General features: G+C 41.2%; 1 protein-coding gene across 9 annotated transcripts in view; it reads right to left on the reverse strand.

The window, feature by feature from the left end:
* LOC119746309 (A-kinase anchor protein 13-like) overlaps positions 1–25,441 on the reverse strand; it is a 135,106-nt gene that overhangs the window by 20,174 nt on the left and 89,491 nt on the right. For 5 of the 9 annotated variants that reach the window (XM_038223181.1, XM_038223183.1, XM_038223177.1 and 2 more), the window contains 11 exons: positions 21,504–21,645; positions 20,799–20,835; positions 20,390–20,494; positions 16,086–16,145; positions 11,954–12,192; positions 10,894–10,976; positions 9,895–10,036; positions 8,944–9,023; positions 7,671–7,764; positions 5,479–5,552; positions 4,430–4,494 (listed from right to left, as the gene is read on the reverse strand). In XM_038223181.1, coding sequence (XP_038079109.1) covers positions 4,430–4,494; positions 5,479–5,552; positions 7,671–7,764; positions 8,944–9,023; positions 9,895–10,036; positions 10,894–10,976; positions 11,954–12,192; positions 16,086–16,145; positions 20,390–20,494; positions 20,799–20,835; positions 21,504–21,645 — 1,121 coding nt within the window. The remainder of the gene's footprint in view (positions 1–4,429; positions 4,495–5,478; positions 5,553–7,670; positions 7,765–8,943; positions 9,024–9,894; positions 10,037–10,893; positions 10,977–11,953; positions 12,193–16,085; positions 16,146–20,389; positions 20,495–20,798; positions 20,836–21,503; positions 21,646–25,441) is intronic. The other 4 variants (XM_038223180.1, XM_038223184.1, XM_038223182.1 and 1 more) reach the window with 4 other exon arrangements.

Raw genomic sequence — 25,441 nt, forward strand, 5'->3', positions numbered from 1 at the left:
GCATTATAGTCAATATCGGACAGGGTACTAAACTGTGCATGCTATCTTGAGGTATTCACTTCTTCTGGGTTTTCGGTCATTCAGGAAAGACGCATAACATCAGACGAAAACCTCATGCAGCATCAAAACAAACTCCAAAATCAAATCAAAGCTGGGATTCCACTATTAATAGTTCAACTGATCTCTAAAATTAATCTGTTAACCAGTGCACAAAGTAAATAAAGGAAAAAAAAAAGCGTAGGTAATAAACGTAAACTCTTGTTTCAGCACAGAAATCATTGCAAAAGTTTCCGCCAAATTTGTGAATTTGTTTTCGATAAAAGTTGCTGAAAGATCTAGTAAATAATAATTTTACAAATATACAAAAATAAGTCCGACTTTCTTGAAGAGCATTCATTATGACTAATGTCAATGAAGCGCACAATGAAGCTCGCATGTGCATTTTCATGACTTATATGTGGATTGAACTGTAACTTTCAACCTAAATGAATGAAGCATGTTAACTATGCAAATACAAAAAAAATGTATTTTCCTGATAACTTAATGTACGATGTTACAGCTTGTTATGCAGAAACACAAAGAAAATGTAAGCGAACACTAAAACTAAAAAAAAAAAAGTAACGAAGCATTTTTAGTACAGCTTCTACAAATTATTTCAGAAGTTAATTTAAAAAAAAAAAGGTTCAATTCAAGAATTTCTTCGAGATACAATATTGAAGGATAGTCCTTAAATTTTACTCTGAAGCAGATAATGCCTAAATATCAAACGCCAAATAACAAACAATAGCCTACAATGTTTTGCCTTTCTTGAACATTCTACAACTTAAAGCAACACGGTTATTGAAAATTGGCTTTTATACCAAGGACTCCAATATTCCACACAAAAAAAGACAAAAATAATTGCATAAACTCAATTGGATGCAAAAAACCAAACATGATGCAATGGCCAATCCAACAGAAAAAGTAGGAAATGGACTTGGTGCACGTGGGAATGAATCAAAAACGTTAGCGGGAAAAAGTGCATGGATTTTCTCATGCAAAAATGAAAGGTGACTTTTGTTAATGAAAAAATTTGGAAAAGACAAGACAGAATTTGAATGGGACTCTTGCCAACAAATTATTTATTTTCCAACAAATTTGTCTGGTACCCTGCTTAAACTCAAGGCGGAACGACTGGAATCAGTGTAGGTGCTAGACCAAAAATATACTGATTTTCTAAATCCACAAAATGGGGGGGGGGGGGGGAAGGTAAATGGGTAAAAAAAGGGTAAAACAAGTAGAACTGGTTGAATTGTGTGTTGTTGACTTTCCAGGACTATGGACATTATGGTGGCAGAATATCACTCTTTAAATTTGCAAAATAAAAAAAATTACGGTTTGGTTTACTCTGACCTAGGAATCTAGGAAAACATTTTGTTTTGCCTACACACAAAATTTGGGTTTTTAATCACTAGCCAAACACTGCTATATTCTGTTTACACACCAATGCGTACACAGAGTTCTCCAGACAGATTTCATTGTGAACTTTACGTAAGATTCACAAGAGGGTTTGCAACAAAATAAGCGAGTTGAAGGCTGAGAAGAGGTTGTGTCCTGTTTATTTCATGGACTGACTGACTGACTGACTGTCACTTGTGACTTAACCTGGCTGTACGCTGATGAAGAGAGCCGGGCAGTGCTATTGTATAGGATTACCCCATAGTGGTATAAATCTGGCCCACTGTGTAGACCAGATGCATGAAAAAACGTCCGGTAAATAGGCATTCAAGAGGCAATCAATTGCAAAAAAAAAATTGTGCTCTCTGGGAATAGCTTTACTAGGCTTCCATTGTCTTGTTTTTGAAGCACGGCTATTCTCGATAATTCTGAGCTCATGTCCACTCCCAAATCTCAACCTTCACTGAAAGTTCGACAACAAAGCTTAGCAGGTCAGGGGGCAACGGTCACTTACTTGACCCCTAACTTAACGGCCACTCGGTGCCAATGCCAGCGTCCAGTGTCCGTTCTGGCATATCCAGAGGTAAGCACATGGGTACAGTCACACAATAACACGGTTAAGAGGATTAGTTAACAATGAACTCCTGGCACAAGTACCCCCTCAGCGGTTACAAAAGGGAGAGTTGGGGGAGAACACCAGGAAGGACATTGTAACGAATTGCTGACGATGCCTTGTGCTCATGTAAGATGTTACAGGTTTGCGCAGGAACTTGCTGTGCGTACTTGGCTCCAAAGTTGCGCGAACCAGTACGCGCACGCAGTGCATCCCTCCCGGGAGTCACAAAGCGCCATCTACTGGTCGTGCACAGAGTCCAAACTTGTTAAGCAGGATTTTTTACGATTATGTTACGATTGTGTCGCGATTATGGTTAACTGTCTGCTAAAATTAAGACTCAGCTTATATCTACATGCTAAAATTAATGCTCAAATTACATACATGATTGAATAAAAAAAATGATGAAGAAAATGAATATGTGGTTTTATTTGGAGAATTTACACATATATTTCATGACAACAGTAAAACAGGGTTCCCACAGAAATCTGAAATTCAATGAATTTTTCCAGGACAAAATGAAGCCATTCCATGAGCAATTCATACGCTGTTTTTTGGCATCTCAGGAGCCCATTTACAATACACTGGCAAGTCATCACACTGAGGAAGGTGACGCCACTATCTGTCAACCTTCCAGTTTGACACAAGACCACATATACTGGAATTTGTATCCTTGTGGAGACATTTCTTCATTCTCATGTAGTAAAGTTTTCGAGTTTGAAAGTGAAGTTTCAAAATGCTCTTATTTTAACCAGAATTAATTTCCTGGGCTGAAATTCAGAATTAATATCCCTTTTCTAAAACTCTTCCATTTGCAACGGATCAACACACCTTGGAAATTCCTTGTTTTTGAGTAAAATCCATATTTCTATTTCGTGATAACCTTGTGGAGAAGTTTTCATCTATAGAAATTGCCCTGTGGAGACGTATACAATCTTTTGTTCCCTATTGTGTGCATGTCTCCAGAGGGCACAGTGTATCAGATCACTGAGCACCACAGGAACATTACAAACATGACTTTTCCAAAAGAGCATTAAATTCCAGGTTTGTCCATGACTGTTGGAACCCTGTGTAAAGCAGAGCCACCTACAAAAGAAGCACATGCTACATGTGTATTCTCTGCAGTGTCCCAAAAAAATAATATTAAACCATGAACAATGCTATGGAACAAAATGATGTTTATGCCTAAATATAAGATTTTGGAATGCTGTTACAACGTCTCACACACACTCCACTATGATTTCTTTTCACAGCAATTGTTATTTTGTAGAAAACTCAAAATCTACAGCTGACCCATGTACACATAGGTGTCAGTGTGAACAGTGTGCCTTGCCCACCAGTGTCAGATGGGACCCCGTTTCGCTTACAGCAGACCCATGTTGATATCAACACGGGTAGGCGAGACAATAGTGTGAAAAGGCCTAAATATGTGGAGCATCGGTGCTACAGACATCACTGTGATTAAGCTGAGAGTGTATGTAACTTGTCACACTACATAGCTATGATGTTGGTACAATACAATGTATGCATGATAATGCTGTTACAATGAATGTGCTCTGATGGTACATGAAATGTTTAGCACAGCAGTCGTATGTTTCTGACTCCATGGCAGTGTTAAACAAGTACAGCACCCCAACAAAAAAATGACTACCTTTTTATTGATTGTATTGAGTGCAGGGCACATGAGGCGACTGTTTGCATTTATGCTATGAAACATGATATTGTTATTGTAAAATCCAGGTCAAATTTCATGGGGCGTCTAAGCACGGAACACCGCTTAGCCAATTAGTATGCTCAACAGAAATTGGCAGGGAACCAGTCTTGACCAGTTGATTACATCACATGTAAAGATTTGGCTGGTCACCTGTTTTTGGGAGGTCAAACTTTTTTTCCAGTGAGTCAAGTGGCCCCATGGAATTCGCCCCGAACTGAAGGGGGAGTTGGGCAATAATGAAACAGATAAATGTCATTTATCGCTGTAAAGCAGTCTAGTTTTCGGTTGTGTTTTCGTCCATTTCTAGTTAGTCATCATGCCCAAACAGTTAAATGTTAAAAAAAAACATGCTGAATTAGTATCAAATTTGGACCTGGCGCCAATTTCCATGGAGCTCTTTATCACAGAAATATGTTCATCAGTGAATATATTTGTTTAGAAAAAAAGAGAAAAAAAGGTTACCAGCTGAAAGGCCATGTGACACGTACTGCTTCTGACCGGTCCTCACCAGATTTTTGCTTAAACACATACATTTGCTTAAGCAATATTGTGTGGTTTGCAGTTCCCTGAAATTTGGCCCAGTTCATTTAGTTGTTAATTGTAATACAAATGCAGTAAACTGTTAGCACTAAGTAATCAAAGCTATTGAAATTCCAGAGGCTTACCCTCCTAAAATTGATGAAGGTAAACCCTGCAGCCTCAAGTCAGTTAGACTCCCCTGGAATGATAACTGTTGAATAACAAAGAAGAGAGGTATTGTGTACTTTTAATAATAATAATAATACTTTAGGAGGCTAATCATCCTTACTCGCAGCCGGTATGCTGAATTGTGAAGGACGCAGCTACAACGTGGTCGGGCTGCTGGCACGTAAAGGCGCCTATGGCTGCCGGCCACATTGACCCATATATGACCATGGAGCACACAAAAGTGTTTGATTTTTCCGGAAGGGGGAAAACGGGAGGGCCCGGAGAAAAACCCTCGTGGCAAAGGAGAGAACCAACGCACAACTCTACTCACATGCGATCCGCAGCCAGGATTCGAACCATGGTCACCTTGGTGAGAGGCGAGCGCTTTACGCACAAGCCACCCATGCCGGATGATAATACATGGTTATCGGGAGAATACAATGGACAAATCATCCAAAGCGACACCAGACTCCTTTACAAGTCCGTCACAGTTCCGTCACAAGTCTATCACAGTTCCGTCACAAGTCTATCACAAGTCCATCACAAGTCTATCACAAGTCCATCAGAACTCCATCAGAAGTCTATCACAAGTCTGACACAAGTCTACCACAAGTCTGACACAAGTCTACCACAAGTCTACCACAAGTCCATCATAAGTCTATGACAATTTCATCAGAAGTCTATCACAAGTTCGTCACAAGTCTGTCACAAGTTCGTCACAAGTCCGTCACAAGTCCGACACAAATCCGTCACAAGTCTGACACAAATCCGTCACAAGTCTGTCACAAGTCCGTCACAAGTCCGTCACCAAGTCATCCAGTCACCAGCTTTTCAAGTGAACTGTGATATAGGCATGTTTTTGTTATTGTTCATCTACTGTTAATTGTAACCGGACTTTTGAATTGATTCATGATTTATTTGTAACTGGACTTGTGATGAACTAATCATGGACTCACAGAGAGGCAAATCTTAAGATGAAAAAAAAAAAACATTACCAAAAACATACAAAAATGTAATAAACCGTTACCTGTTTATTTGGAAAATGCCCTGATGATGCAGGTCTGGTTTTTGTGGGGTCCCTCAGGGACTGAGAATGTACAACTGTAAAACCGAGAAGGAAAAAAAATATTACTTGACTCTGCATATGCATGTCATAATCATGTCATAATCACAACAAATAGTCACTCAGATGAATGCAGATAATAGTTATGATAATCCACCACCGGTTCTGAATTTTCGTTGTGCATCTTTTATTCATATAATTTCTCAATCTTAACTTTTTTTGAATCGAAGTTCATTCAAATGCAGTGCAGAAGCCAATTTGTACTGAGAACTCACGATATTGTGGGTAAATCTAGACGGTGGGGGTGGGGGTTTATTTTGACTAAGGACAGTAGGTTCACTGGATGGTGTCCCTGGGGCAAGACACTTTATACAAATATTCGCTCTCACATCAGGGGTAAATAGGTATCAGTGAGGGTAGGATTATTGCCCTTTACGTAGACTCTTTGTTTAGGTGTGCTGGTGTCCCTGGGCAAGCCACTTTACACAAATTCGTTCTTCTCCCCACCCAGGGGGATAAATGGGTACCAGCGAGGGTAGGGTTATTGCCTTTTTGGAATGTGTAGACACTTGGTTTAAGTGTGCTGGTGTCCCTGGGCAAAGCCACTTTACACAAATTCGTTCTTCTCCCCACCCAGGGAGATAAATGGGTACCGGCGAGGGTAGGGTTATTGCCTTTTTGGAATGTGTAGACTCTTGGTTTAAGTGTGCTGGTGTCCCTGGGCAAGCCACTCTACAAAAATTCGTTCTTCTCCCCACCCAGGGGGATAAATGGGTACCAGCGAGGGTAGGGTTATTGCCTTTTTGGAATGTGTAGACTCTTGGTTTAAGTGTGCTGGTGTCCCTGGGCAAGATACTTTACACCAATTCTTTCTTCTCTCCACCCAGGGGGGTAAATGGGTACCGGTGTGGGCAGGGTTATTGCTGTTTAGGAATGATGGGTAGACTATTGGTTTAAGTATGCTGGTGTCCCTGGGCAAGCCACTTTACACCAATTCTTTCTTCTCTCCACCAAGGGGGGGGGGGGGGGGAAATGGGTACATGCGATGGTAGGGTTGTTGCTGTTTAGGAATGATGGGTGGACTCTTGGATAAGTGTGCTGGTGTCCCAGGGCAAGATACTTTACACCAATAAATGAGTACCGGCGAGGGTAGGGTTATTGCCGGTTAGGAATGATGTGTAGACTCTTCGTTTAGGTGTGCTTGTGTCCCTGGGCAAGCCACTTTACACAAATATGTTCTTCTCTCCACCCAGGGGGATAAATGGGTACCAGCGAGGGTAGGGTTATTGCCTTTTAGGAATGGTGTGTAGACTGTTGGTTTAAGTGTGCTGGTGTCCCTGGGCAAGTCACTTTACACAAATTCTTTCTTCTCTCCACCCAGGGGGTAAATGGGTACATGCATGGGTAGGGTTATTGCCTTTTTGGAATGGTATGTAGACTGTTGGTTTAAGTGTGCTGGTGTCCCTGGGCAAGCCACTTTACACAAATTCTTTCTTCTCTCCACCAAGGGGGGTAAATGGGTACATGCGAGGGTAGGGTTACATGTATTGCTGTTCAGGAATGATGTGTAGACTCTTGGATAAGTGTGCTGGTGTCCCAGGGCAAGATACTTTACACCAATTCTTTCTTCTCTCCACCAAGGAAGGTAAATGAGGGCCGGCTGTCACCGTGTTATGTGGAACTTGTTTATTGTTAGGAAAATTAGGACAAGTTTTGGGGACGTTCTGCTGTTCCCACAGTGTCTTCAGTCCCCATAGTACCATGGGACAACTCGTGTGTAGTCTCCACAACTACGGAACAAGTATGTGTACCTGCGACGGTATGGGTTAATGCTGTTTTGGAATTACATGAAGTAGTTATTGAACTGAGAGGGAATGATTCATTGGCTTGACGTGCAGGGATAGTAATGCTTGAACACCATGTTAGTGGAAGGGTGTGCTTTAATGTTGGTATTAGGATGATTATTTATCATAGTTAAAATAGGGAACTATCACCGTAATGTAAATGGACAGACACCATTCCCCATAGTGAAATCAGAAGAATTCAGTTAGTTTTCCACCACAGGTTATTATGACTATTCCCGAAATACATGTAAGTGTGCCAAACGGAAGGGGGGGGGGGTATTTAGTAGGGTTAGTAGAGGAAAGTGTGCATACCGGTACCAGTGTTACCAAACTCACGATTGGTGCCAGTCTTTGGAATGACGGTGGAGAGGCGATCGCGAGATATACCGCCGGCAGGCTTGGAAACCTATTGGGCAATGACACAAACAAAAGACATTGCACATCAGTATTAACCCATTAGTACTCAAACTACCACTACATTGTATTACATTGTATTTATTCACTGAAGAATCCATAAAACCCACTGAATGCTTGGGCTGTACAGCGAGTAACAGGCAGGGCGGTTTGGGGCGGTACAGGGGGTAATAGGTAGGGCGGTTTGGGGTGCTACAGGGGGTAATAGGCAGGGCTGTTTTGGGGTGGTACAGCGAGTAATAGGCCGGGCAGCTTTGGGTAGTACAGGGAGTAATAGGCAGGGTGGTCTGGGGCAGTACGGGGAGTAATAGGCAGGGTGGTTTGGGGCAGTACAGGGAGAAATAGGCAGGGCGGTTTTGGGCGGTTTGGGGCGGTACAGGGAGTAATAGGCAGGGTGGTTTGGGGCAGTACAGGGAGTAATAGGCAGGATGGTTTGGGGCAGTACAGGGAGTAATAGGCAGGGCAGTTTGGGGCGATACAGGGAGTAATAGGCAGGGCGGTTTGGGGCGGTACAGGGGGTAATAGGCAGGGCGGTTTTGGGGTGGTACAGCAAGTAATAGGCAGGGCGGTTTGGGGCGGTACAGGGAGTAATAGGCAGAGTGGTTTGGGACGGTACAGGGAGTAGTAGGCAGGGTGGTTTGGGGCAGTACAGGGAGTAATAGGCAGGGCAGTTTGGGGCGATACAGGGAGTAATAGGCAGGGCAGATTGGGGCGGTACAGGGAGTAATAAGCAGGGGCAGATTGGGGCGGTACAGTGACTAATGGAATAATGAGGCCATTCCATTCAACACATTTGCGTAGAGTGCCGTGGCCTCATCTGGAACACTGAACTCGTCTGCGGGTAATTCTGCAGGTAGTGGGTTCGAGTCCAGCCTGGGGTTATGGTGCGTGTGCCCTTCAGCAAGACAATTTGTCGCTAATTGCTTCTCCCGACTCGGGAGTAAATGGGTACCTGCAAGGGCAGAGATGGAAGTTGTGTCTATATTGCGGCATCAAGCTGTACACTCCCTCCCCAGGGAGCTGAGATATTCTTTGGAATGTTTTCATCGGCCCAATGAGCAGGGGTAACAATGACGTACTGTGCCGGAGCAACTACAGACTAGTTAAGCAATATTAGCTTCACGTTAACAAATTCATAATGATAGTAAAAATTCACAAATATATTTGTCACCTGCTTTGGATGCCTAGTGAGCTTTGCACAACCCTGGACGTGATCCTTGCAGGAACTGTTGTGAACATTCACAAGACACACTGTCAAAACAAGTCAAGAGAATTAAACTGATGAAAATAAACACTTTTGGTATTTCAGCTTATTTTGTACATACAGAACCTACATGGAGAGTTTCAGCTATTTCACACTGCTAATATTTTCGAGAAATTTGTCTACAGACTTGTCCTCCCCCACGGTATTGAGCTATTTATTTCCTGGACTTCGTTGCAGCACAATTTATGTCGATTGAGTCCACAAAACGGATAGGGGATGGGGATATCTCGAAGCAGAGTTGACATGACTCGAGTCCGACTCTAGTCACAATTTTTGGTGACTGGACTCGACTTGAGTCCCTCAGGGTAAATGACTCAACTCGAGTCACTGCGAGCAAATGACTTGACTCGACTCGAGTCCGTCATCAGAAGACTCGCCTCGAAATGAGCGAAGGCCAATAAGACTTGAGTCCTAAAAAATAAAAGCAAAACTTTGCGAAAAGTATTTGCAATGACTTAGGGTGCAAAATATATGTTCACGTCACTTTGCAAATACAGTACGGTCCAGTAGCAACTTGTCATGTACAAACATACAACGTGTCACAGACTCCCACCTCATGGTTCTAGAACACACAAAATACTATCCAGGAACCGGATTTTAAACACATTTTCCAATTCGTTGGTTCATCATTGGCTTTGGGCGATTTCTTATTAAGTTCTTGGATTCCAATGCCAGCTAAACTTATACCCTCCTTTTATAAATTTTGGCATAAAGTGTTCAAATGTTCGTGACTGGAATTGACTCAAGCTAAATATTTGACTCGACTCAACTCGACTCTACCTTCTGGACTCAACTCGACTGGACTCGAGTCACAAAAATCAGTGACTTGTTACAACTCTGTCTCAAAGGACGTCTTACCTGTGCACTGTAGCGAGTCTTTGTTGGACAACGACTTGTCGCAGTAATCGCACTTGGTGGCATTGGAGAAGGACACCCCGACGAATTGGTGCTTGCCTTTCTCCTTGTCTTTCTCTCGCTTTTCTTTCTCTTCTTTTTCTCTCTACAGATGTCGAGATTAAAAAAAACGCAAGTGACTAATGATTATGAATGGACCCGTGATGTTTTTGACCAATCGATGGTTAAGGGTAATATACAACGTTTGCTTTTGCTGGAATTTTCAGTAATGGACGGATTTGGGGGTTAGTATTTTACAGTAAATATTGTTACACTGACCGGTGTTACATTTTGTGTTCATAGATGTTGAAAAAGGCAAGACAAGAAAATGCTGTTTTTGTAATGTGGTTCCCTGAACCTACCTCAGACGAAATGGAACAATTTATAGACGTCGGGGAATTATCAGGTCAGGGAACCAGACTAGCTGGCTTGAACCCGTTCACGGATGTGTAACCGATGGCAAACAAAATGTGGAGTAACTAAATCTGGTAAATTAGGTGTAGTATTTGAAAGAAAAGTCTTTTTTTTTTCCCCAACGATGGTTGGCCGACCACCGCTGGAAATTGATACAAAAATTCCACTTTTCTTGAAAAAGACAGCACACCAGGTGCCATGATTTCACAGGATGCTTGAGACTGTTATTCACTTACAGTCAAGTAATTTGGCAGCTTTTTTGTTTGTTTTTTGTTTGGAGGCAAATGTTGTATAATACATGTACCTTGAACATAAAACAAAAGTCTGACATGCGCGCGCTTGCATTGAAGCATGATGCGTGAATCTGGAACATGCAATGCGATTTCGTAGACGCGAAAGCCTAACCAAATACAGGAATGATTTGTGTGGAAATATGCACAAAACCTTACAAGCAGTAGGCTGTAATACGATAATGCATAACGACAACTGGGTAAATGCATAGAACTCTCAATCTTTTGTTTGTTTGTTTTATTATCGTTTTTAATTTACCTTATTTTTGGTTTTCTTAAGGAAGCTGAATCGTCTACTCATTTTATTCGTCTCCATCTCATTACTTGATAACGCCAACACCCCTGAAATGAAGGAGGAAAAAAAGATAAATATGGTTGTCGTACATGAATTTTAAATTTTTTTTCCTGAGTAGATTGGTCACAAAATGCTATGTACTGTCGAAACCGTATAATGTGAGTGAGCTGGCAAAATAAGATGGAAGTGGACACACGCTGTAGTGGAGAAAAATGCAACATCAAATAGAATGGGTGTGATTGTTTTTTTTTCTCTTTGATTTTCAGATTTGATATACATTATACGTAATCTTTGATATGTGTACTACACATATTTTAATGAAAAATTTTTAATAATCGTGGAATAAAGGTGTTTTTTTAAGAAAATCAATTAGCATATATTTTTATGACTACTAAACTCGAAAATTTAAAGCATTTTTTTCTGAGTATTTTACTTTTTTGACATGTCGATAATTTCGAGCTTTAAACAGCCATATCATTTCAATGGAATGTCTGATTGAAGTGCAACAAACAGTAGTATTTAGGAGAATTTTATTCTCTTTCCTAATACTTGTAATGAAGTTGTAATGGGCAAAGCCCGAGACAAAAGCCCTATACACGAGATTGGAACATAGCCTACATAACCCCAACAACTGAAATAAGTAAAATCAACCATTTACTGACACATGTGCCAATTCTCTTGAACAAACAAAATACGGTACGTTATGGGCTCCTAGTCCAACAGACGGCAAGCTTACAACATCACATGGTTTTGTTTCTAAATCCAAAATTCTATCCCACACTTTACTGCTCACAAGATACCCATTTGGCCTATAGACCAAACCGGGTGCGCTATCAATTCCACGCTATCAATTTCTCTTCAATGAGGACAGCATTGTGTCGGCTATTCTTCAGATAACCTGTCACGGGCAGTTGCTTTGTACAATAGGGTGCACAATGATTTCTCCATTGAAGGGGGCCTCATGAGTGTACCGTGGATTCGTCGGTTGGTAAACCCACTGGCAAGACCTCATAGACCAACTTACTGCTTGGCTGAACTGGATCCTGCTGCTGCTGCTGCAGTGGCTGTTGCTGCTGCTGCTGTTGCTGCTGTTGCTGTTGCTGCTGTTGCTGTTGCTGCTGTTCCACCTTCTGTACTGTATCCTCCTGGAAGTTCCTCGGGTCACTCAGGAACTCCGTCAGTGAGAGGCGGGCCTTCCGCTTGGCAGTGGTCAGCTGCAGCTGTCCATCATCCAAATCTGAATCACGACTGTTTTCAGAGCCGCTAAAAATCAAAACAATAATAATAATAATAAATAAATAAACAAATCAATACATAAAACAAGTTAAATGAACATTTTCTTCAAAATGGAGTATGGCCAATTTCAAGAAACTCCTCAGCAAACTAATTTGCTAGGAACACAAACGGGTTGCCAGCTACAACGCCATGCACTGTATACAGCTTGTGATCGGTTCTCTGCTAATTAAAGCTTAGCGGATAACTTTTTCTTTTCTTAAAGCAATATTAGTTTCTGGCTTAGCTCACTGGACTTGACCCCAGGCTCAATTCCGTTGAGCTGTCAGGCACAGTGATTTACTAAGCACAAACAAAAACAAAGTTGATTAGCAAACAACAGGGTACCGGCCAAAAAGTCATGTAATGTTTACCAGTATTGACCGATACTCTGCTGGCATTTTAGATTTCTAAGCAATTATATTTCTGCTATTGAGTTCAATAAACTTGGGCCAAGAACCATTGCAATTCTTCCTCTCTCAGTAAAAGCTATAGGCCAATCTGGGCACGCTATCAACTCTATCACGGAGGCCCCCTTCAATGGCGAAAGCATTGTGCTAGCTATTGTTCAGATAAGAGCAAGTTCTGACGCGAAAATCACTTTTCAAGAAAATTGCATTGAAAGGCTTCAATGTTCCCCATGCGTATTCTGAATCCAATGTTCTCCCGTGCGTATTATAAATCATACAAATTTTGTATTTGTCACACGTTTGAATCATAATTTTTGGAACAATTTAATGTTAATTTCTGATGGACATGCTTAAATTTCACTAAAATAGAGGCAGTTTTCTGCATATGCCCTTCAGCTTGGAACATTCTGGTGATTACACGTTTGCGCGTACGGGCATACGCGCATATGCCCGTCTGCCAGGCACACGATTGTGACGTAACTTACGCCTGTACACTAATAGCAACATGCGAACGAATCTAGTCAAACGATGGTCAAAACGTCATCACAAAACTCCTTGGTCCTGGCTCCCCGTTGCGTTTTATGATGTGCTGGGCTATTGGTAATCAGTGATGGAACCATGCCCCGTGCTCTGGTTCCAAATAGCTGACTAGAGTAGTCCAACCATCCTTCGTTCGAACGAAGTTATTCAAACTCAAAGCTGCCGTAGAGGGCGTGGTGTGATGATCTAAAGCTTACACTTGCTCAACCCGAAAATCCTTCATAGCTGATCAGCATAAGTTGGCCATTACAGATCATGTCGCCGCCACCAATCACAATATTGGTTGAGACAAGGCCAAAGTCAAAGACAGAGAATCGGACAGAACCACCAGATGGCTCAGAGGGGAGACAACAACATTCTCAACAAGGACGAGGGGGCCTACAAACTGAACAACGTCTTTGATCAACTCATCCGCACCACGCCCTCTATGGCAGCTTCAAGCAGCTATAAAGGGACGGTGTTGAGTGGAATGGTAACAGTCTGAAGAAGCTGCTAGCGTAGCAGTGAAACATCACTAATTTGTGAGCAATTTCTTCACTAATTTCTTTTTGGATTTGTCAAAAAGAACCTTCATATATATAGATTAACTATCGTTCGCACCCGGACTTGCTCTAATCCTTCACGGGCAGTTGCTTTGTACAATAGCATGCACAATAGTTTCTCCATTGAAGGGGGCCTCGTTATTGTTCAGTGATCATGTACTCAGATTCATCTACGGACAAAGTTTAAAAACTCAAACTCTTGATAATTTTTACCAAAAAAAGTCACAAAAGCAAATTCCAAATCAATTGAAGAAATTTGAATGACATTTCACAACACCATCACTTGTAATGATATGGACAGAATGGATGATGTGTTCTCCATGACCAACACAATGTGCATGAAAGTGAACATTCAGTGTCTGTGGTAAATCCTAAAATCAGTAAATACCAGAATCTGTTTCTCAAGTGAAACAAAATTTATAGAAACAAAGATTAAATGGCCTGAAACACTTTTGAAACTGTGTTGTGCTATGTATTATATGTGGGACTATTTAAGGGAACAGGGAAGGGTTTTCTTTTCTATTTACGAGAAACGTTCAGGACTTATAAAGAAACAACGTATCTACTTGTATATACTCTTTATCTTCACTTACCTTCCATACTGAAATTTTTATTTAAAAATAAAATAGCTTTGCAGATGCCAGCAATTTTTTTTTTGCTCTTTGAATTATCTGCCTACATCTGAAAGCAAGGAGGCTATTTAATGCTTGCCAAAAATGTTAATGAAATAAAATAAATTTTTTTAAAAGTCGATGGTTAGTGTGCTTGTTTAATTTCTGTTTTCCAGGCTGAAAGTATATCTTGAAATACAAAAACCTGGAATGGTTTATGGAGACAAAGTAAGTCAATATAGAAAGAACATTTTGTATTAAACAGAAAAATCAATATTGGTATCTATTACTCTTTCATTTTCTTTGAAAAGATATGTACTGTCTAGAATTATCTGTGCTGGTCCCAGAGGGTCAACCTAGTGTCGTCTTTGCACCTATCTCCCCGATTGACTGACTGACTGAGTGACCGTCACTTGTGAGTCAGGCATACCTGCCAACATTTGAAAGCCTGAATATACATGTAGGGACACTAGTGGATAGGGTGCAATTTGCAATTTCAAAATGCCCATAAAAGTGAAATGTGTTTAGGTTTTCCATGTGGCCTGGTTTTCATTTTGAAAATTCAACACAAATGGCATTCAAAACCTATATTAATTTTATTGTCTGAGTTCGTTTCTTATTGTCTGAGAAGTTATTTTAACTTAATATATTACTTAAAAGTAATATGCAAAGTTGGTTACAGGTATCCCATCCCGTGATCTAGAAACGGTTCTGACATCAGCGGCTGGGTACTGTGAGCAGCTATATTTCCTCGTTATCTGTGGTGAATATAAAATGGGTGAAAACTGTTCCCCCAATATTTTACAGAAATCAGAACATTCTGTTATTTTTCAATCTGAAAAAATAGGGATGATTCCTATTCAAAAGGGACAGTTGGCAGGTATGGTCGGGCAGTGTCAATGAATGGGCTAAATCCAGTCCGCTGTTTAGACCAGGGCCCAATTTCATGGCGCTGCTAAGCACACAAATTTGCTTAGCACAAAAAAGGTCCGGCTTATAACAGCAGGTTAACAGCCAAAACTCCATGTGAGTTTCATGCTAAGCAAACAACAGCTGAATACTAATCACGAGCAATATACATCACGTGGAGTTTTGGCTGATAACCTGCTTTCATAAGCCAGACTTTTTTGTGCTAAGCAAATTTTTGTGCTTAGCAGCGCCATGAAATTGGGCCCAGATGCACAAAGACGTCCAGTGAATAGCTTTTAGGAATAAACTTCTTTTTTCTTTTTTCTTTTTTTAATATTGGGTACTCTGGGACCAGCTGGGCTTGCCTTGTCTTTACGCACAGAACTGATGTGTTTTTGCAATATTGATTCGTTTACTTCTCGAAATATAAAATGATTTTCGGTGGATCAAATCCAGATGAGTGAGTGGTTCACATGTTAAATGACAGTTAGATGAAACAATAATATCACAGTGATTTCTGAAGTTTGTGGATGGAAACAGTTATTTGTGAGAACAATTTTAACGAACTTGCTGTTAGAAGTTGTGCAATGTGCAACTTATATCATGAAATTGCAAAGTGAAGGTGAAATGAATACATGTTCATTCCAAAAGGAACAAAAAATCTTAACAGGCTTTTAAAGAGGCACAAGTCTTTGAAGCAATTGAAAGAAAAGGAAAATTTAGGGGCCAATTTTTTTTGTCGCTCTTGGTGAAGAGGCAGTTCTAATGAAGCTCTGTTTTCTACGGCTGGAAATAAGGCTAAGGTGGGCACGGGATGAGAGCATGAAGGATAAGTGGGCGTTTGCGGAGGATGAAATTTCGCAAAAACTTACTCGCTGTCCGACTCCTCAGCTGTTTGGAAAGGGTGGCGAGACCTGGGTGAAGTAAGGGTGCTGAGTGGGGAGGGGCCGAATGGTGCGAAGAGGGGCAGATGGAAAAAAACGGAGATTAAGAAAGAGAAAAGATAGAAGAGAATAAAGGGTAGAAGTAGAAAATATCAATATAAACCGAAAACCGACACTGATAAGAAATATGAGGAAATTACCAGGTTACCATTTCTAGTCTTGTTTCAAGTTAAGCGAGGGCGGTTAGCTTTGCATATCAAGTGTTTTCAGGGTTTTTTTGGGGGGTGGGGTTCCTGCAGCTGATCAAATTCAAAATGTAAAACTGCAAGTGGTACATTTTGATGGCTCTATATTAGAGCTGGAATGTATAATTTGTTTTTCTTTTAAACTTTTGCCTACAACCTATTTTACTCGATGGGGAGCTATAAGTACAGTGAACTACGATTTGTATTAACTATAATGATCACAAAGATGACATTTTTAGTTCTCAGAAAAATATATACAGATATAAAACAGAATTTCCTTAGGCAGAGAAAGATTGTGAATTCTATTTTTTTTTATAATGATTTTGTTTTTGATATGTAACAAAAATAAACTAGTTAAGATCCAAAAGCAATCAAGTATTTTAAGTCATAATTCAGTCACAATTCAGTCAACATTGACTATTCATTAGAATCCTAAAAACCTACAATAGGAGTTTTTGTCTAGTGTTGTCATTCCACCCAAACTTAATTGTCCTTGATCAAGCAAAAGCAAAGGCAGGACAAAACCTTATTACAAATGTCTTTTGACTAATGCATTTTGACTAAAAATAACTAGATATAGCTACTTTTCTACCTTAGAAATCAACAGACTTCTAAAATTGTAAGGAACTACAGTATTAAGTGCTGTTTTGGAGCATTTTTAAAGGGGCTCACAAGGTTTCTTTTGTAATCGTGTACAACTTCCACTGAAGTTTGTTCACAGCTGCTGAGATGTGTTAATCCAGCAAAGATCCGCCCAAGAGTTGTTAGGGGATTTAGACTAAATTGGCCATGATTGACGAGATTGGAACATGTGTATGTGTGTGGCTTGAACCTGGCCGGGTATTTCTAGTTTTGTGCTGCCTTTCCATACACACGTTTTAGCCTGTTTTCTGTTCATTGAATATTTAAGCCTGTTAAAACTACCTAGGCGCAATTCTAAACCATAAAATGAAGGGGGGGGGGGTGTTGTTGAAGTACTTCTCTGTTTTGGTTAACAAAATAGGCCTATTCGTGAGCATTTTTAAAGTTTTACTCTATAAATGAATGGGAGCTAAGGCACCATTTCGAGAAAGGAATGGTTACCCTCTACAGAACAGTGCTTGGCCTTGCTTATCATCTGAACTAATTTTTTTATGGATGTATACAAGTATATTTTCTAACCCTAGGAATGACACATTATTATGAACAGATTAAATCACGGAGAAATAAGGAACAGTGCTTATGTCAGTTACTGAGTTTGGAGATGGAAGAAGTAGTGTAACATGCAGAGGGGAAGGTTTCACACAATTAGGTGTTAGGTACATGTACTAGCTAGGCGATGGACTCCGCGCGCAAACAATAGATGGCACAATTTGACCACTTTCAAGAATTCCAGTGGAGGGACACACCACACATCTTTGTAAACACCGGCAATAGTGGACCCCCTATTGTCCCTAATCCTCATTCCCTCATTTATACTCTTAACTTTATACATGTAGCAACAGCTCGTATTGGTTTTGTACAGGAATTTCAATCGTAGACTATTGGTCAATCGTGGACCCTTTGTTTGAGCCCTAACCCTTTTGTCCCTAGTCCACGATTGCTGGTGTTTACATACTCACACTTGTTCGCATGAGTATGGTGTGACGTGCGCACGATTACCATTGTTCTGAATGTGCACACAAAAAATGGCGTCTTCGCGTGAGCGTCAGAAACCATCAGCAATGCGTTCCAATGTCCCTCCCAGTGGTCCCCCAAAACTTTCACTTTGTAACCGTTGAGGGGGTACTTGTAAATGGAGTCCACATGGGCCAAAGATTTTCTGTGTCAGAAGAGTAAGCTGCATGCTTGACTACAGAACTCGTGGAATATCTGTACTCTTTGGAATGGAAAGTTAGCTTTTTCATGAATAGAAAATTTGCATTTTTTTGGACAGAAAATTGTTGGCTCTTCACTACGCAGCATTAAAGCTATAGTCCATCATTTGCAGCCATCCGAAAAGTAACTGGCGTAATTATTGTTGAAAAACACACTTGAGTGAAAGATAGTAGGGGGACTAAACTCCCTGTGAAATTATTCTTTCTGGCAAGCTGTCATTTTGAAGTAATCAACCAAAGAAGGCCTTTCCAACAGTGCGGCTTAAGACGCACCGTAGGAAAATTTAAATTAGTAGTTCGTTTTGTTATTCGGCGAAGCGCGCGCAAGCATTGGCACGATGCACACGCGCGCGCGGTTGCTATAATTCGTCGGATCAGTGCGCGACATCGCGTATAGCTACAATCGGCTCAGTGAGAACGTGTCTCGGACGCTGAATTCAGGCCCAATTCAAAACATGATTCAGCAACTTTTGATTTGAATTCGAGATCCTAGAATGCTGTTTATCTCAAAATATACAGCTGAAGCTGAGCTGAAAGTTCATCAGGTTAGTTGTTCAGCACCCTTCTTTAGATGTTAAACACTTTTGTTGCTTCAAACGAACAAAATGCACAAATTACAAATGATGGACTATATCTTTAAGCAAACTGTGATACTGTGCCCAAATGTCCATCTTGATGAACTGGAGGTCCACATGCAAAATGTGTTTCAACTTGTAACGCTCTATCAGTTAAAGAAGCATCGAGTGTGCAAGTCTTGTGCATGAGCTTGGTACAATCTAACTAATGTTGGATTATGGTTGCTAGAGTAGTCTATAAGCTACACTTCATGTCATGACAAACTAATTACACTATACATACAAATATGAGTATTCTAAACTAAAATGACCACAAAAACAACTACATTTTGACATAATCTGCAAGAGAACGATGACACACTGAATTGTATCGGCAATGCGTTTCTGCAAAGACTACAGCACATAAATGGAACAGATACTATAAAACTGTTTTAATTCCCTTTAGTCACTGTGGCCACCGAAACTGCCCTATTACTCTCTGTAGCGCCCGAAAACCAAACAGGTGCTTAAGTTGTGTGTTAACTCTTTGAGTACGAAATTAATTGCCTTAATTTAGAAGGAACACAATTCACGTCAGGCCAATACATCAGCCTTTCGTCCCAAGTGTGCGCCATTTTGAGCCAATATACTCACCATTGCAAGGAGATGAAAATGCTTAACAATAAAAAGTGGACAAGTTGCCATGTTCATTAAATAAAAGAATGCTGTGGAAATTCTTAGATAAAATAATGATTTCCTCAAATAACGAAGTTAGACAGGCAAGGGCATGTGTTTTTAAGCAGTTTGAGGAAGCTGTTTTATATTTCAGCATTTTGCACTGCTGATTAAGTTTCCAGCAAAGGACAAGATTTTATCTAAGATTTTTGGTTTTATGTCGACCAGCAGGAGAATCAAAGACTGCGGAAAAAAAAAGGACACGAAAATTCCCTCTATCTGAAAGAACAGGAGAAAAAGGTGCGTGCAGAATATTGCTCATTTTCGCGAAAAGTGCATCAGCAACTGTGCCAAGAAAATGTGCAGCAAAGAGGAAAGATACGGCAGAGGCACAAAGACTTTCCCCTATAAAAGACTGGAATTTCTTGAGTGTTTTAGACAAATTTTAGGGGCAATTTTTGTAATGAAGTCAACAAAAATATAGTAGACCGATAGACCAACCAAAACACAGGCAGCGATTTGCAGTGACGCAAGACTCGACAATTCAATGCAGGAATTTCTGTACAGGAGCTCACTAAGACTATTTTATCTAGGCTATTTCTACTTCTTCAAAACAAAGACATATGTTGAGAACAAAAATACAGAAACACTGACGGTATTTTTCACATAGGACAGAGGTTCGGGGGATTATTTTTCTTCTTCGCTAAATTGTTTCTAATAATCCACACCAAGGACGCAACATGGGACACAGGGAGCCGCAGAACGAACTGCCTGCAAACCAGAACACCGCTAATCTTCTAGAACAAAGGGGGAGACAGAGATGCGCTTCAGAAGGATGGAGGTGCGTGGATGGGGGTAGGAGGAGGGAGGCACTGGTCTGGTTAGCTACGGTCAAAAGCACAGCACGCGACAGGAGGAAAAAAAATAGACACGCTACTGTTTTCTGCATTGTGTGATCTTACAGCATGACTATCGGCGGTGCACTTTGGGGCGAATTGGGCGGTTCTGGTTCTTCCGGCGTGAGGGGTAATTCCTCGCTTGCCGGGTCTCCCGAGCTATCCTCCGTCCTGAAATCCAAGGGGAATGGGCTCTTTTTTAAATAAAAGACTCTTCCAAAAAGTTTGCCTAAGGGGAGCAACCATTAGAACTTTCTAAATCTCTAAGCAAATGAAAAGTCGTCTATTCCAAAACTCAAAAGGTGCACTTATAGATGATTTGTCTATGCCGTACATACATGTACAGTATGTAAAAGGTGTTCAAAACCTTTTTTTGAAAGTTTTTTTTTTTTACAGAAAATCATTGGTTCCCAACTTGAGGTGACCAAGGGTTAAAGGTTAAAGTTCAAACAGGAAAAAGGTCAAGTTTGTTTACCTTGGGGTGACAAACATAGAATTGGCTAGCCGGTTACCTGAAAACAAATCAAAACAATACAAGAAGTAATCAACATGAAGGTCAAAACTTAATGGGTTATCAAAGCTGATTAAGTAGAACAAAAACGCACCAAAGATTAAATAGTAAAAGTCGTGAGTGCCCTGCTATGCTAGAGTTAGCCCATTCATCAGCATTGCTGGGTAATCATATATAGCACTTTATACCAAACGTCTCAAAGCGCTTCACAATTATTATTACCCCTGTTCATCAGGCCATCAAACCAGTTTTTGTAGTAGCTCAAGATCAGCGCATGCTGGTCTCTACCCTCACAGGTACCCATTTATACTCCTGTGTGGAGAGAGGCAATTGTAGAAAAGTGTCTTGCCCAAGAACACAAGCACCATGTTCCCCGTCAGGGTTTGAACCCATGTACCACAGCACCTTAGTCAAACACCATAACCATTGGACCACAGTGCTCCACGTATATGATAGCACTGCCCGGCTTACAAGTGACAGACAGTCATTCAGTGAGTGAGATGGTGCAATAGGTACACAGAGAACTCTAGGACGCATGGCCCTATGCGACCAGCATAAACCTTTTGCTTGACTGTGAGACTGGGTGACTTATGGTTCACTGTTTATGACTTCACTACAATTTCTGTCTTATGCTTGATTCACTTTAAGGAAAAATTCTTTGCTCCTTACGAGCTAGTTGCGGGTTCTCCTCTTTCTTCTTTCTGCGGGGGACGGCATCGATCTCGGCCTGGGTCGGGGCCTGGGGGGCATTATCCGGTGGCAAGATATCGGCAACGTTCACCTCGCTGGAGCTCAGATCTAGCTTGTCGTCCTGGTGAAAGAATTACAAACAATTCTACTGATTAATCAAAATAAGACACAAGCCTGGTAAAGCTGGTTTCACGACACACAAAGTTCTTTCAATTGATTCAGAATGGCTTTTCAATGGAAGTCTGTTCATGCATCTGGTCTACACAAATGGCCGGATTCAGCCCATTCATTGGCATTACCGGGTAATCCTATACAATAGGACTGCCCGGCTCTCTATACCGTTCTAGTAGTCAAAGTCACAAGTGACAGTCAGTCAGTCGGTGAGAATGGTATGAACAGGACACTAGGCTTGCCCTCTGGAAACAGCAAAAATAATTCGAAAATCAACATTCTGTAGACTAAAATCAGGCAGACGGTTCATAAAATAAACCACCCTGCCTATTCATGTGCCACCCCAAACTGTCCAAGCCCTCTATGGTTTTATGGATTGTTTAGTGAATAAGCACAATGTAATACAATGTAGTACAGTACAGGTGCTAATGGGTTAAGTACCAGGAACATCTTCATCCTGACAATGACTAAAAGAGTCATGATTATAAAGTAAAGAACAATTTACATAACTGTTCTCCATTTTTTTTTTTTCAGGTTACAAAAAAAAATCAGAGTCCAGAAATTCAATCAAATAAATACGTGTAAAGTCATCCCGCAGAATACATACATAAGTCTTGCAAAAGAACTATATTTAATCTCAACAGGTTGAACGAAGAAATTGACAGGAGCGGGATTTGAACCAGCAGCCTTATTAATGATGTACCGGTGTTCTACCAAATGAACGTTAGGCGCCGCCCACTGCACATGTGAGCAACAACACATGTGAGCAAACACATGTGCTTCTCCAATGCCACAATGCATGTTCCAGGCGAGCGTGTCATACGCACATGCATACACATTGGTTTCTGTACACGCATGTCCGACATTTAGCACAGCTTTGATTGGTCAAAACGCTACTGGGGTGGGGCTTAAAGGATTGGTCTATAGGTCTCTCTGAAATATGGCCATCTCTGTAGGAGAACTGCAACTGTGTATTTTACGCAATCAAGCACGCATTGCGCAGTGTTGAAAATGTTCCAAACACGCGCACTTGTTGCTCGAAATGTGTTCGAAATATGACGCAGCCGATGCATGTTATCTGACCCTCAAAATGCCGATGCACGTGGCTGGTCTGTAGGAAATGACGAGAGGCCTATTATCTAGCTACGTGTTGGCAGTCTTCCAATTTATCAATGTCTTTTTTTTTAACGGGGCGCTGTCAAAATCAATGAAACCCGTATGTGCTGTGTGACCAGGGATTATGACCAAAAGTCATGATGCCGGCAACATTAGCGATCAATGCTTCAAACCCGGGAAACGTCAATCAGGGATGGCTCAGAGAGGATACGGCTTTTTATTACAAATCTTAAAATAAACCACAGGGGGAAACTGACTAAATTTTATCACATCGGCAATTAAACAACATTGATTCCTTTCAAGTTGACGGAAGCGACAGTAAATTTGATAATCAGCGGAATCTGAAGCGAGGAAACAGACAAAAGGAACGTATCCATCTTTACCTTCTGGACACGGTAACAAGTGCAGAAAGTCTGGAGCGCAGACCTCAGCTCGCACATTTTCCTCATCTTCTTGGACATCTTGTGCGAACGACTAAAAAGTCACGACATAGTGATCCTTTCACTGCAAACGGTATGATGCGAAAAGAAATCTGAAAGGCTGAGAGGCCCGTGCGATATCTTAGAGGATTGTGATCCAAGTTTATAGGAACATCAGTTCTCATCAGTTTTTCTGGTTTTTAGTCCAGCGGTCTTGCAAAAACCATCTTCAAGGAACCGTTGCAGGGAAGGGATGGAGAGGTGGATAGAAGAAAGGTGGACAGACAACGAAGTGGAGTTGTCCGGAGGACATTTGCGAAGACCCAGGCTATGGCACACAACGGCCAGGAATGGAAGAGACTGGTGTGCAGTTTGTCAGCATGGAGCCTCCAACAAATCCTCTCGGAGTTGGGATCAGGGCACGGCAAGGCAAGGCAAGACAAGTGCTTTTACTATTCGATGTAAGAACTGGCACCAATCTTCATCCAAGGTCAGTCGCAATACCCTCATGGATCAGCGGCACCTGGTCTCAACAGGCTGAAGCACATTTTCCTCTGCAGCTGTTATTTGAACTCCATGAACCATCTCCCACAGTGTCCTACAGTGCTGTAGAAACAGGGCCTACTGGTGGGTAACAGCCCACATCCAAGAACACACAACCGACAACTTCAGAGCTTCTCTAAAACTCTCCATAGAAAGACAACCATACCAATCGGGTCACTGCCACCATTCCACATCCCATCACACTGAGGTAGTGGCTGCAATACCGCACATTTAAGAGTCAGAGAGATTCAGTCTTAAAAAAAGCAAAGAGTGGCTATCGAAACAGCCCGTGTAAACCTGTTGAAACTTCGTGACCACCACTGTTGCCATTCTGTCTGGGCCAAGCTAAACTCTCTCCCTCTCTCTCCGCTTCGGCCCCTTCCTTCCAACCTGATTCCCCAGGTACTTCTTAAAGGTTGGGTCACGTAAGACCTACTTTTTTTTATTCTGGTACAATGTTCCCCCGCCCACGATTAGAGATGAACTTTTGAACTGTAAAAAAGTTAAGAGGGTCGGACGTTTTGACTCAAGCAGAATCTTTGTCAGGTGGACAAATTCCAACGTCTTTTTAGTTTTTGTTTGGGACAACAATCAGTTTAATTATGGAAAAGATTAAATCAACTGTTTTTGATGTCCGAGAGCTGAATTTTAGAAATGGTTGTCGATTGACTCTACCAATTGCACAAAGCTGTTTGGCATAAAGTCATGTGCTTTTCAAGAATTAACGGAGAACCAGTCAAAAGCCATGTCCATTACATGGCATTTGAGCTGGTAACTGCTTACTTGGTTGAGGAACAAGTGACATTCTTATCCTTAGCCGAATGAAATGAAATCATTCCTTGGCTTTGCTGAGAGGCTAAAGGTCTTTGAACTCCGGCTTAATCCGATTAGGAAATGAGGTTTGGTCCCGCAGCGGTCTCCCTAGCAACACAGGATGTCTGCAGCCTTATCCTCGGCTTCCATGGGTGCTGGGTACCGGTTGTTTTGAATATTTTGTGGCCTGATTTTTTTTTTTTCAATTTCCAGTTACGTGTTTCTTTCAAAGCGCTGCTCAAAGCGTGGTAACTCGTGATAAGATGGTCTATCTTTATAAATATGACTGACATTGCTATGAAATTTGGAAAATATTTGTTAAATTTTGCAGATCTGCAGAGACTGTCCAGTGACAGCTGGGGCACTTGCAAACAGTTCCTTGGGAAGTGCACTTTTTTTTTTTAAATTCTGTTATCATTCTTTACAGATTTTCTGAATGAAAACGTGGGGTTGTTTTGTTTTATTTAAAAGTTCGTAAGTTTTTTAATCTCTCATAGCCATCTTCCAGGTCTTGTCTTCATAGCAGAAATTGAGATAAAATGCGATACACGTGGAGCACATTACAACTCCTAGGCCAAATTACATGCAAGTAGCATGTCCGAACTGAAGCATAATGTGCATCAGGAATGCTTCCTTTCCAAACTCAATGGACCCTTCCTGACTGTCAATCACACAGTACCCATGGGCCAATCAGATCACGACGTTTGGTCAGGTGACCATGGTAGCTCATTCAAACTCAGTCACAAGCACCGTGAGATATGTACACCCACCAAAAAGTGGGAAGGGCTACTAAGGGGTGTTTCCGGGATGGTCTAGTTTGCACTTCGTTTCACTGAGAATGCCTGTACGTGTTCA

This window comes from Patiria miniata, unplaced genomic scaffold (assembly GCF_015706575.1).
Source record: "Patiria miniata isolate m_02_andy unplaced genomic scaffold, ASM1570657v1 HiC_scaffold_7, whole genome shotgun sequence".
Classification (NCBI taxonomy): Eukaryota; Metazoa; Echinodermata; class Asteroidea; order Valvatida; family Asterinidae; genus Patiria; species Patiria miniata.